Source organism: Onychostoma macrolepis, chromosome 01 (assembly GCF_012432095.1).
Source record: "Onychostoma macrolepis isolate SWU-2019 chromosome 01, ASM1243209v1, whole genome shotgun sequence".
Taxonomy (NCBI): Eukaryota; Metazoa; Chordata; class Actinopteri; order Cypriniformes; family Cyprinidae; genus Onychostoma; species Onychostoma macrolepis.
The window spans coordinates 23,745,823-23,758,963 of NC_081155.1; the positions used below are offsets into that span (position 1 = coordinate 23,745,823).

The 13,141-nt window shown below is 36.7% G+C and overlaps 1 protein-coding gene across 1 annotated transcript; it reads right to left on the minus strand.

The window, feature by feature from the left end:
• Positions 1 to 1,738: 1,738 nt before the first annotated feature.
• slc5a7a (solute carrier family 5 member 7a) lies at positions 1,739 to 13,001 on the minus strand. Its single transcript, XM_058771604.1, has 9 exons — positions 10,001 to 13,001; positions 9,532 to 9,782; positions 8,660 to 8,773; positions 8,389 to 8,544; positions 8,125 to 8,273; positions 7,457 to 7,606; positions 6,993 to 7,146; positions 4,874 to 5,091; positions 1,739 to 3,746 (listed from the first exon to the last, which is right to left on the minus strand). The coding sequence occupies exons 2-9, from the start codon at positions 9,713 to 9,715 to the stop codon at positions 3,093 to 3,095; spliced, it is 1,779 nt and encodes a 592-aa protein (XP_058627587.1). The 5' UTR covers positions 9,716 to 9,782; positions 10,001 to 13,001; the 3' UTR covers positions 1,739 to 3,092.
• Between the last annotated feature and the right edge of the window lie 140 nt (positions 13,002 to 13,141).

The following is a 13,141-nucleotide window of genomic DNA, read 5'->3' on the forward strand; positions in this document are numbered from 1 at the left end:
TGACACAGTTTTAAAAAAGTGGCCAAATCTTTTATTTTTACTTAAATAGAAAAATAGTACATTTTCCTTAGTACAAATAATAATAATAATAATAATAAATAATAATAATAATAATAAAAACTTTAGGAAAGTCAAAAAGTCAGCAATTCTTTGCTAATATTTCACCTCATCTGTAGACTCTTATCTATCTCATTACATTATACCTGCTGTCTTCTGGTAAAGCCCAAAACTATATTTCCCAGCATGCCCAATTATTCCCTCAGGTTTAATGAGAGCCAATCTAATTACACCTGCCTCCTTCAATAGGCAGATGATTTCTTGACAGATACATGAAGACTCTGCCATTAAGAGAGGTACAGCTGAGGCTGCAGAGGAGGCATGTCCAAAGATTGTCTTCTACAGCACACTGGGGACCATGTAGCCACTTAACGAAGAATAGAAATGAAAGGAAATTCTCACTGGTGCAGTTGGGGTTCTTGAAGCTATGTGTTTTGAAGTTGTTTTCTCATTCATTTAAGTAGTACTAATAAAAGACTACATGATCTATATCCGTTGCTGATTTACACTAAAGGAAATTGTTCAAATAAATAATGACGGGCATGATGAATGCTGCCTGCTATAGCTTCCGTCACAGGCTGCGCTCCTAACCGTTGTTGTGGGAGATTTGATCGATTGAACCATGAGAGAGGACAAATGTCCCTCACTTAGGCTGATTCAATTAGATGCACCATATTTCAGTTGAGATTCTTGAACCTCAAGCATTTCATTACTGATTTGTGAGCAGAGACGTGATCACCAAGAAAACCAGAGACCGCCCACATATGAAGAAAGCTGAAACGAATATCTCGGACGAGCACCGACAACTAAATTGCTAACCATGAAAGGTGTTCAGACTGTACCCTTTGGCGAGTAAATTGTCGTTGAGCTTTTTCCAGACACCTTAGATGGCCGCAGATGCCTCCTCAGTTGGAAGGATAAAAATGGCTTGACTTTTGGCAAAGCTAAGAGTACCGCCCCATTGCGGTGATTATTAATCACCACAAGTGCTCTTCGCTGTTCTTTTGTGAATGGGATCTCTGGCATATCCAGCCTCAAACGATGTAATGGGATTAAATTTTGGACAGCAAGGACAAAATGGAGGACAAGCTCAGGACATGGTTGGGTGGGGCAAGAACAGCGTCATCGCACCACCCCTAAGACATTGACGCAGTCTATGAAAAGACGCATAAGATGCCCGGCCCAACCCCCATCTTCACTTCCCTCAGCCTTTTTCACCCAACTACCCCTGCCCCGCCCCACTGAGACCAGCAGAGCACTTAATGTAAACAACGTACTGGCTATTTTTAGAGTGCCGTCTCTTAACTGTGACATTGGAAGTTGAAGAGAGTTAACGTCATAAATTGTCACATTTTCAGACACGCGTTTTTTCGTAACTGGCCCGACAGCTGCAGTCCGCAGATGTTTTTCTTTTTGGGGTTGCGAAATGGCGTAAGACTTAGAAAATGGGTTTGCTATCAGAAACTAGAATAAAAAAAATCAATAAGCACACTTTGTGAAGTTTTATGAGTGGAAAGTATTATTTTCGAATAATACACAACTATGAAAGTCTTAACAATAAAATTTATTATCTTTGATTAATCCTGTTTAATCTGTAGGCCACAATTAATAAATAAATATAGATTTGTGTAGCTGGCTCCAACTCATTCAAATAAATATGTATATATATATATATATATATATACAGAACGGTAAAGTGACACTTTACATTTTAGTGGAATACTGGACAATTATATTCATTGGAATATAAATACACACATCACACACATTTCTGTATCGCTAAAGCCAACAAAATAACACAGCAGCTGGCTCATCCTGAAACCAGGTACAATGACTTCTTTTGACATACGTATGACTTTGCAAATCACAAAAAATAACACAGCACAGACCCCGGAGGTTGTTACATCTGGTAAATCATTTGCAGCTACATTCATTTTCAAGTACAACAAAGTGACGAACTGGGTTTGCATAATGTCCAATCACCCCCATCTAATCAATGTAGCTAGTTAAGGCGATTACAAGATTATATACTGTATATTCTCCATGTTCTTTGTTTTCCTTCTTAATATTGCACTATGAACATGAAAAAGACATTTGCCACATGTGCACTTATGTCACAGTTGTTAAAGGTAGTTGGTAGATGGGAAGCACATCACTTGTTATATAATTACATGTTTATGAAACAGCTTATAACCGTTTAGCTACATTTGATTTTTATGATAGGACGATAGGATAATCTGCACTAATATCTATCATGGGAGTTTGACGTAAGTAATGGCATGACACATGAACTTACACCTATTATTTATTAATATATAGCTATAATTGGATATATTATAATCACTGTGTTACGTTTTCTTTTTCTTTTTCAAATCTGGACTGATATTTGTCCAGGTTTAGGAAATTAAATGGATAATTCACAGAGAAATGGACATTCTGTCATCATTTATAACTTGATATTTTAACTGCTTTTTTTGTCCATGCAATGAAAGTCAATGAGGTCCAAGAGAACACTGAAGTCTATTGACTTTGACTGTATGGAAGAAAAGAAGAGACATTTTTTTTTTCTTTTTTTTCTATGTTCTACAGAAGAAATGAAGTCATCCAGGTCGAGCAAATGATGACAGAAGATCTTTGAGTGAACTAACCTTTTAATATAATTATTTCCCAAGGTTTATCACAGTATCTCAACATTTTCTTTAGAAGGGAAAGGAGAGTCACTCAGGGTTTGTACATACCGACAGGAGTCGAAGAGCTTCTCAGGGTTATTAACACCATCAAGTCAGTTTTTTTTTTCCTAATATTACTCAAACCACTCGAATCACTGCTGTTTTCTTCTCTCTTTGCCATTTTCATTGAGTTTCAGTTGCTGTCCCATTCCCATCTTGAAAGAAGTGATGGAAATTCCAGAGAAGGAGTGTGGAGTGAATTAACTATGTAATTAAAATCTGATATTTCTTTACTTATTGGGTGAAGCCTTGTCCTTCACATTATGGAACCAACAGAGAGTCTTCTCAGGACTGAACATAGGGTCTCTACTGATTCTCATGACTCGGTGACTCCGGGCTGGAGTCCTCCTCTTCGGTCAGGGTTTCCTTCCTGGTGAAGGTAGCAGCTAAAGTAACACTAAGTCTTGGCTTGACCGGGGCCATTTCATTCAGCCCAATGATGTTCTTGTTCACCAGAGTGGTTTTGTCCATTATTTCGGCACTGTGCTTGGCCACCACTGCATCCCAGAAATCATATTTAGCTGACAAAGTGCCACTCTCAAACAGGTACTTAAACAGATATGAGAAAGCCATGTTGCTTAGTAACGAGGCCAGCATGGAAGCTGTCTTAAAGGGAAACCTCTGCAACACCAAGTATTCCACCTCCTTGGTCACATGATGGACCTTCTCCTCAATGGTCCATCCAGGGTAGTAGATGAATGGAGGCAGTCTGAGATATGGTTCCCCTCCACCAACTCGCAGGATCAATCCAAAGATGTATCCAGCCACCGAGCCGTAGGTGTTCGTGCCACGGATGAAAAGAACGCAGAGGAGTTGGGGGAAGATGATGACGTAGACCAGGTCAGAGCTCAGGTACCATAAACCATAGACCGTCCCAGTCAGGAGAGCCATAGACGTCGCTAGAGCCCCGAACACAAAAATAGTGATCCGCATGACCCACACGATCTCACGGTCTGAAGCCTTGAAACCAGTACAAAGATGAAATGAGAATTAGAATTTCTATTCGATTAAGTTGATTAATATGCAGTTTTAAAAAAGGTTTTTTTTATATGCAGGTTTTTCATACAATAAAGGTCAAAAGTTGTTTTGGATGCCATTGACTCATTATATGGACAACAACAGCTGAGACATTCTGCAAAATATCTTCTTTTGTGTTTTGCAGAAGAATGAGAGTCATGCAGTCCTTGAATGACATTTGTGTAAGCATGATGACTTTATTATTGGGTGACCTATCCCTTGAATTACTTTATCCATAAAATCCATAAATTAGTATGTATTTCTATTGTTGTTTTCCAAAAGAGAGAAAAAGGTTTTCTTGCTTAGTATTTTTGTCATGTTTTCCAGTACAAATAGTTAAACAATCTTAAATCAATGCTACTTGGCAGAATTAATTTTAGTAATTTCAATTGGAAACCATGTGTTCAGGAGTATCTCGTGAAGGTCTAAAGGTTCCTCACTCAGAACTTAGTCATGCAAATTCTCTCTGCTGTCCAACAGAAAGCTGCTTAATTTGAAAGTGTGAGCTCTGTGTGAGCTACGATTCATACATCACTACGTTATTGACAATTAACCTTTTTATTTATTTATTTTATTTTTTTCCTGCAACATTTTGCTGAAATGTGACTCAACATTAAGACAAAATCCATTGATAAATGTAAAAGGTATACTGGAATCTTTCAGCTGGAACATTGTCTGTTAAGTTTACAGACATTTCTTTTAACCTTTAACCTAAAACTAAATGGTAACACTTTATTTTAAGGTGTCCTTGTAGCACGTTACACGCACAACAACATTCAGGTAAAACAACTGCAAAATCAATAAAAAATCCTTTAAAGACTTTTCTCACAGTGAAGATACATTTTCTTAATTTTCTAAAAACAATTAATCAAAAGTGGCTTAAGTGACTAGTGTGGTTAGAAAAATAAACTTGTTTTTCTTTTGAATACAGGTTATTTTTCTTACTGCAGTATTTATTTATTTATTTATTTTCAAAGTACATTTTGATAAATTTAGCTTCTTCTCAAGTAAATGTATTTTGGTTTGAGTCTTTTTTTTTTAGCAGTGAATTCTATTTGACTGGCTCTCACCGATTGCCGGAAAGCGAGCTGGTAGATGTTCCTAGCGAACATGGAGCTGGCCGACAAGATGGATGAGTCAGCGGATGACATCACTGCAGCAGAAACTGCCCCCAGTCCAAAAAAGGAGATATAGGCTGGGCACAGGTGCTGTAGCACGATCGGTAGAATCATGTCCGACTGGTCCCTCTGCATGGGAGGAATTGGACCATAGGTTGTCTGGTTCCAATCTGTGGAGTAGAACACACTTACTATATACTGTGTAATAACCACCAGCATAAATTACACCAGCAGTAAAATATTACTGTTTTGCGTCATACATGAGTCATGTTAAATGAAACATTCAATTTCAATTTCTTTTTACACACAATCCAAAAGCAACAAGCCTTGCTTGATTAGACTGTTATTCCCAATAAGTAAAGTAATAAGTGACTGGCTGTGTCTTTGATGCTGAAAATCTGTTGATTAAATCTGGATGCTGTGTGCCTCCCTCAGATGTAATATTTACAGGGTTCACATCGTTAAACGGATAATCTGTTAATAATGTATGAGAGAGACCAGCTGTTGTTATTTACTCGTTTCTTTAGTGATCTGAAGGGAACATGGTTTCCACCCGGGGCTGATACAGCCTGGAGAACACCTCCCACAATACACCAGAGCAAATCAGACTGTTCCCCAATAATCAGAAATAAGTGATTACATAATTAGAATTCCTGTCAGTATATTCTAAATTCAGTACACTCTCAAAGGGAGAATGCTGTTAGGCTTTAGGATGAGGAAATGTGGTGTACAGGAAACAATATGAAAAATGCTTTGATGCACATTTTTAATTTGGCTGAGCTGTGAATAATTATTCAGGGTGAGGGTATGTTGTATGAGGGGAAAATACATAACATAATTAGTATATAATTAAGATCACTTTTGTAAGCCATATTTAGAAGTTTTATTCCTAAAACAGTGAGCTTTTCCTTTTTTTGCACTCAAACAGATCTAACGATCAGTAAGTGGATACAGCTTATAAATCAGACTAATTAAACAGCTAGGATGACTTTGTTAGCAACTGCTTTTTCTTTATTGAAAAGCATATATGCTATAAATGAACTGTTCTTGTAAAGTCCGCAAGAAATGAAGTTGCAGTTACAGTTACCTATTGTTATGTCTATCCAAGGACAACGGCTTCTCGAATGCAAAAAATAAATAAATAAAAGAAATGCAGGACTTGATTTTGGATCTGATTGGAATTGATTGGACCGTTGTCATTTGCTAATTACTGCGATCTCATGTAAATTATAATTTGCAAGAGCAGGGTTATTATATTTAGCTAAACTAAAACCATCAAAATATTTGTGGTTTATTCCAATTTCAGTTATATTTCAATTTTAACTAAAACGTAATAACTTAAAAAAGCTCATTTAATTTAAACACTTCTAATTTTCTTTTGGTTTAAACTGATGTAAAATAACTAAAACTGAAGTCAACGTTTATAAAAACTATATAGACATAAAAAAAATAATAATAATAAATCAAACTTAAATGAAAACAGAAAATCAAAGCAAATTCAATATATTAGAAAAAATATAGGTAACACTTTATTTTAGGGTCTCTTAACTAGTTGCTTAGTAACATGCATATTACTACAATATTAGCCATTTATTAGTAGTAATTAAGCACATATTAATGCCTTATTCTACATGACCTTATTCTACCCAATACCTAAACTGAACAACTACCTTATTGACTATTAATAAGCAGCAAATTGGGAATTTATTGAGGGAATAGTCGTAGTTAATAGTGAATAAGTGTTCCATATTCTAAAGTGTTACCAAAATATATAATAGTACATCAATGATACTAAAATAACACTGTATAAGCGAGAAGGAATTATTGTCCTGCTCTCATGCCAGTGCAGACGTCATCAGAAAACAGATTGTTGTGAGGGGGAAGGGATTGATTGAAGATTGAAGGGCATATTTTAAAAAAAAAAATGTAAAAAAAAATGTGCACAGATAAATTATTTATAATAAGCGCTGCAAAACTTCATGAAAAAAAGGAGTTTTCATTTGCTACGTGTTTTTGAAAAAAAAAAAAGGAAAAAGAAAAGTGTCAGGCTTCCAACAGAGGTTTGTCTTACCTGTGGAAGCCCCTATGGCTCCGATCAGGACGGAGGGAATAGCCATGATGATACAACCAAAGGCAGCCAGGAAGGAGAGGACTTGAGCATAGGTAGCTGAAGAGGCAGAAAGAACCCTTTGAAAATACACCTGCCAGGGAATCCCCCCCAACATCTAGAAACAGAAATGTCATTGTAAATACAGACACCAGACAGCATGATACAGACATATAACATCAAGAGTGCATTATAACATTATAAACATTAAAGCTAATCTAAATATGGCAACCTAGGAGGAGAGTGACCTAGCTAGACCAGTATTACACTTTATTCACCCTCAGGTCTTATTTAGTTTTCCTCCCTACGAATGATTGCATTGTTCACTAAAGTGAGAAATTAGGTTTGGCCCTTCAGAATCAACAATTCTCCATTGGCAAAAACATTGTGTCTCCATCCCATCATGCTACAGTGGGTTGTCCACTCACCAGAAGGCAGAAGTTGTCAGCCCACATCCATTTGTCAGAGCTTTCTATCTTCCCAAGCCATGCGGTCTGATTAGCATGGAGCTGCTTCACTGCTGTCACTCCGATGTCAGACACAGCTGGGTTTGAGAGCGCAAAAGGGACGCTCACCCACTATGAAGAGAACATTTTCTGCTCTATTACCATGTAATAGACTATATATAACATTGTAATAACATTGTAATACTCAATTTGTAGCAGGTGTTGCAGTGAAAACCAGCCAAATAGATTTTGAGCATTATATATTTTTTTTTTCAATTTTGTGAAATTTATATTTAAAAAAATATTATTTTGCTAAAATTCCATATTAATTCTGTTTAATTGATAATGTTATATTATTAGTTTTATTAATGATTCATTATACTGAATAATGTAATAATAAATAAAAACAATTAATTAAAGGCCATTAATACATAACGCAAAGGAGAAAAATATTTGATTTCTTCTTTTCACTTGTTTATTCCTATTGCTTGTATCTGGGTGGTTGATGAGCCGTTACTGTCAAAACTGCGCAGCAAACAGCCACTTTGATAAATCACAGAGTGTTATGAGCTGCTGAAGACATGCAGACATGATTTAAGAGGAAAATGACACCTTCAATGACTTCATCGTGTGGTTCTGTGAAGCCTTACCAGTCCTAAAAAAATGCAGAAGAGCTGGACAACATCAGTGTAGGCCACTGAATACAGTCCTCCCACCAGCGTGTAGAAAATGGCAATAAGAGCCGAAATAATCACAGAAATATTGATGTCGATGTCAATGATCACACTCAGAGTGGCCCCTGTGATGCAAACAAAGTATGTTTAATTAAAGCTTTACTGCAGTATTTATAGAACATATCCTAATACAATAAAGACTGCGTCTTTCTAGGATATCAGTTCCCTCTCTTTTCTTACCAAGGGCAGATAAGATGGCGGCTGACCAGAACATTTCCCCCATTAGTGCAGGGATGAATAGCAGACCACCCATCCTTTTTCCATACAATTGCTGGAAGGGGTCAAGCATGGTGACGTAACCCCGGGAGCGCATAGGTTTAGCAAAGAAAAGCCCACCTTGACATGAATCAATTCATAGAAATTATATATTTGACAGATACTTGCTTCTAGTTCTGCTAACTTTAACACTGAAAATATGTTTCTAACAAAGCTGCATACACACACAACATACCCAAAACAAGGCTGAGCGCATATCCAAAGGGAGCCTGTGCCCATGCCAAGCCGTACCCGGGAAGATAAACATTCTCTGCTGTGCCGTTGATATAACCCCCTCCGACCCAAGTTGCTGGAATGAGAGAGGACATTCAAACTGACTTGTCTTGAAAGAATACATACATACATACACATTCATATACATACATACACATATAAACTTTGCATATATGTATAATTTTTTATTAACAACATTGTTAACATTAAGGTTAAAAAATGCTGTAGAAGCATTGTTCATTGTTAATTTAAAAATTTACCTAAAAATATTTAAAACCAAAGTTGCATCTGTTAACATTATGCACTTTAACATCAGTGACATTAATGAATAATTGCTGTAAGATATTGCTCATTGTTAATGTTAGCTAATGTTTTAACTAATGTTAACAAATGAGATTTTATTGTAAAGTGTTACCAAATAGCTGTGTTTGTGCGTGTGTGAAAAAAAAAAAAAAAAAAAAAACCTATTTGGTAATATAAATTATTCAATAATTAGTAACATTACCTCTATCTACAGTATATCTCTTTAAAATAAAATATAATACATAATGTAACATCATATATAATTTAGGCCTACAAATTTCCGAATTTATTTATTTATTTCGCACTCTATTTATAAAAGGGTTTGTTTTACTTTTCCAATGATTATTTATTTTGCTTCTCTAATTTAGAAAGACATCATGATTTTACTTATATATATATATATGCAGACAGTATATTTTTGTTAGATAAGTCAATCTCTAAAGATGTAAAAAAAAAAAAAAACGCCGTTCTTGTAATATCATATATGCATACAGTAAAACGCTTTTTTATTAAGTTCTCTCTGAAACTCACCAGTCATAGTAAATGCGCCGACAAATAATCCAATATCCCTTCCGCCGACCATAATGGTCTCACTGCGATCAGCTCCCTCCAACACGCCGGAATTCTTGTTTTTCCATGCTGCCCAGATTCCCACTACAAGGATCAGCAAGTAGAAGATGACAATCGCCACCAACCCCTCCACATGGATGTTCATCTTCTCTCTGCTAAAGTCGTTGTATCTCTAAAGAACCGAAATTCATTGAGACCTAAGGAAAAGAGACCTAAACAGGCACGCAAGAAAAGAAGGGAGAGTTACAAAAAAAAAAAAAAAAAAAATCTATTTTGTTTCTAAACAGAGAAGATTAAGAATTTAACTCATTGCAAATGATAATAAATGCATATTTATAGTCTTTCAGTCACTTGATGCTTTTTAACATTTAATTTAGGCAGGGCAAAAATGCCAACTATTTCATAATTCAACATCATAAAAGTGCCTCACCTTTGTGAATCAGCCGCCAGCCACTCAACTGCCACCAACGGTGCAAAAAAAGAGCCCAACTATCGCCTCAGGAGAAGAGCAGTACAGCACATTTCCGAGTCAGCCAAACTTACTGTGAATCTTATAGGAGCAGGTTTCGTCAGAGGGTAGATGAACGTCAGAGAGATGTGAATGGGGGCTATTTATGAATAAAGATGTCAGATCGTGCAAATGAGCCGCGCGTCACTGGAGGTTATCAAGTCAACTGAAAATCGCTAGACGGGGGGAAACAGCTGTAAATCAAGAGTAGTGAAATGTATCGGCTCCATTCATGTTTTTCTTGACTGATATTTTATGGCAGCCTGTATGAGTATAAGCAGCGGTGGAGCAGCAAGTGCAGGCGCTGTCCAGAGTGCTGAGGACACAACCAGACCCCGCTCCAGCCTCACAAAAGCGCTCCAAACTCAAGTGTGTTGTGAAAAGAGTCAGAAGCTGATGTACAGCCTAGCCAAACTGAACAGCCCTGACATTAAATAATGTTTAAAGAACAAGACAGTAATCCAACGAAACAGTTTTACGCATGTTCTTTCTTTGTTTTAAACTATTGTACCTTTGTTTATTTTCTTTCTAGAGTTTGGAAGGCTTAGGGTCTTAATAACAAATAACCAATACATTTAATTGATGAATTCAAATAGCCTATTGAGAAACACAGTTGTAGGAGTGCTGTTTTCATGGATTCTAAATTCGCACAGAATTGAATTCTTGACATTCTGCCACCCAGTGGTTTAGATTTGAAGCTGTTGGACGCTTTCCCTGCGGCTTAAGTGTATGCTAATGTTAGCTAGCTACATGTTAATCGTTATTTATTCAATGACAAATAAAGAAGAAAAAAAAAAGAGAAAGAAATAGAATTATAAATAGAATATAAACTCAGGAGACTTCAAAATCATCATGTCGTAGGCCTACACCTCAGGTTGGACATTGGATTTAACGCGGATGAAAACGAGGCTGTGCTTGATAGACTTACAGACTTTGGAATGTTAAGGTTCTAGTAGAACAAGTAATTTAACATCTAACAACTTTCAAAACTGGACTTTCTTTCTTTCTTCTTTTCTTTAAGACATTTATTCAAACTTAAACAAGTTGCATTAATGCACACTGTTAGCCTATTTCTATCACTCGCAACTTTGTTGATACCTGTCAAAAATTAAATATGGCGCAACCCTACAGTCTATAAGACTTTTAATAAAATTCACTTGGTATCCAGTTTGGTCATGGGAGCTTTTTATAGACACTGAACATTACAGCCTATTGCCGAGCTTCCCGCCTGAATCTGCAGAATGTGCAACTTTTTGGCCGCTAATTGCTTCTCTTTAAGTTTGACAGTTCTGCGTTTATTTATGCGCGGAGGTGTATAAACAGGCTATTCTGATATGTAACTAATTTCCTTAAAAATAAGATTCTGTTATCTTCCTTAAAAGAAGGAATGCAACTCTCCAAACGAACCAATTTAATGGAAGCCAGATATCTTCTAGCTATACTCAGACAAGTCGACTAAATTAACTGGTAACATTTTGACAGCCTGCCGAGTGAGTCCCAATTATAAGCAGACGGGATCGAGCATGTTCCTGTACAGATGTTGCAGATCTTTGTAGTTTAGAAAAGGCTTGGTCAAGATCCCTCAACAGTTTTCAACAGCAAATGTGTCTTTTTCTGGCACAGGTTCTAAAAACTAATTGACCTGGCATTTCGAGAAAAGTTATCTGTCCGTTTAAAAACAGTAGGAGAATAAAGATTGTCAAAAAAGTCCTATAGCAGAATGAGGTATTTTACTTGTTTTTTCTCTTTCATATGTTTATCTGGAATCACTTGAAATAAAGTGTCGTATCCTGATGTTTTCTTCTAGATCCCTCGGTGCATGGAAACAGTCACGGTGCGCAGATTTTGCTCAGCTAATGAGCACACTTCACATCTGTTTCGTGTTCTTTGAAGTGTGTCACTGAGAGATGAACATGCACTTTTTTCCATGGACAAATTAACAGCAGATTTGATAAAACTGTTAGCAATAATAATAACAAAGAGCAAAACAAAATATATTCGATTTAAAACCGTGTATTTAGGCTACACCTACAACGACCTATTAACTAGCCTAATAGCGTATGCCTATTCGGGTGATACATTGGTGAAGAAAACAAAATAAACAATCATGTCAAAGAAAAATAATTTTAGAAAGATATTGTAATGTGTAGGCTACATTTCATCTTCTGTTTAACTACCTGTTGTCGGTCTTTCAATGGTGAATTACAGAATAGAGTGTTCCTGCCATCTAGCGGCAGAAGGGAGAACTAACCAGCGGCCCTTCTTGTACGCGGTGACTGCTTGTGAACGTTTGGTATATTTCAGTTGTCTTGTATAATACGGCCACCGTGCATTAAAAAGCTCGACGCAAAATAAACTATACTTAAGTTCAGGGGAGCAGCGAAGAAAAAAAAAAACTTTCTTCGCTATTTACAAAGGGAGATGGAAAGTGGCAAGCAGTGGGCACTTCAGAAGCTACAGGGTCCCGCATCAGCGTCACCACGTCTGTTACGCATGGCTAAACGAGACGATCCGACACTGCGCACGGAGCTCAGAGTCTCCTCTGTGTTTTATATCTGCTGTCACTATATCTGCACAGTATGTCTCTAGTGCTGCCGCTTCACTGGCACCAGACGGGAGACGGAAAAACAGCATATTTTGCATTTGCTGTTAGATTAAAGGGACAGCCCATGAATTAAAATTCTGTCATCAATTCCTTACCCTTAAAGCGGTCCAAACCTGCATGATTCTGTGAAACACAAAAGAGGATAATTTGAAGGTTAACTATGAATTTCACGGCATGGCAGGAGGAAAACTGTGAGATTTATCTTAATATCTTCTTTCAAAGAAAGCAGGTCCGGAATGATACAATTAATTTGGGTGAAAATTAATCACTTTATCCTTTTAATGCTATTAAATTAACCATAGAATTGGCTGCTTTGCAGCTATGGTGTTTGAGATGAGTCTGGGTGAATGCATTTGTAAATAACATTACTTTGCTATAGGAAGATTCTCTCCTCCAATCAGAAAAAAAAAATTAACCTGGATCTAACAAACGTATTAAGCAAAAAGCAACAGTGCTGC

What these genes read in the sequence shown, in the direction of transcription:
- slc5a7a (XM_058771604.1), bottom strand. Translation starts at nt 9,715, where the DNA reads ATGAACATCCATGTGGAGGGGTTGGTGGCGATTGTCATCTTCTACTTG. An exon ending in AGCCATAGGGGCTTCCACAG is followed by an intron (nt 5,092 to 6,992) that starts GTAAGACAAACC and finishes TCTACTCCACAG; the next exon opens with ATTGGAACCAGACAACCTAT. An exon ending in AGCTCGCTTTCCGGCAATCG is followed by an intron (nt 3,747 to 4,873) that starts GTGAGAGCCAGT and finishes ACTGGTTTCAAG; the next exon opens with GCTTCAGACCGTGAGATCGT.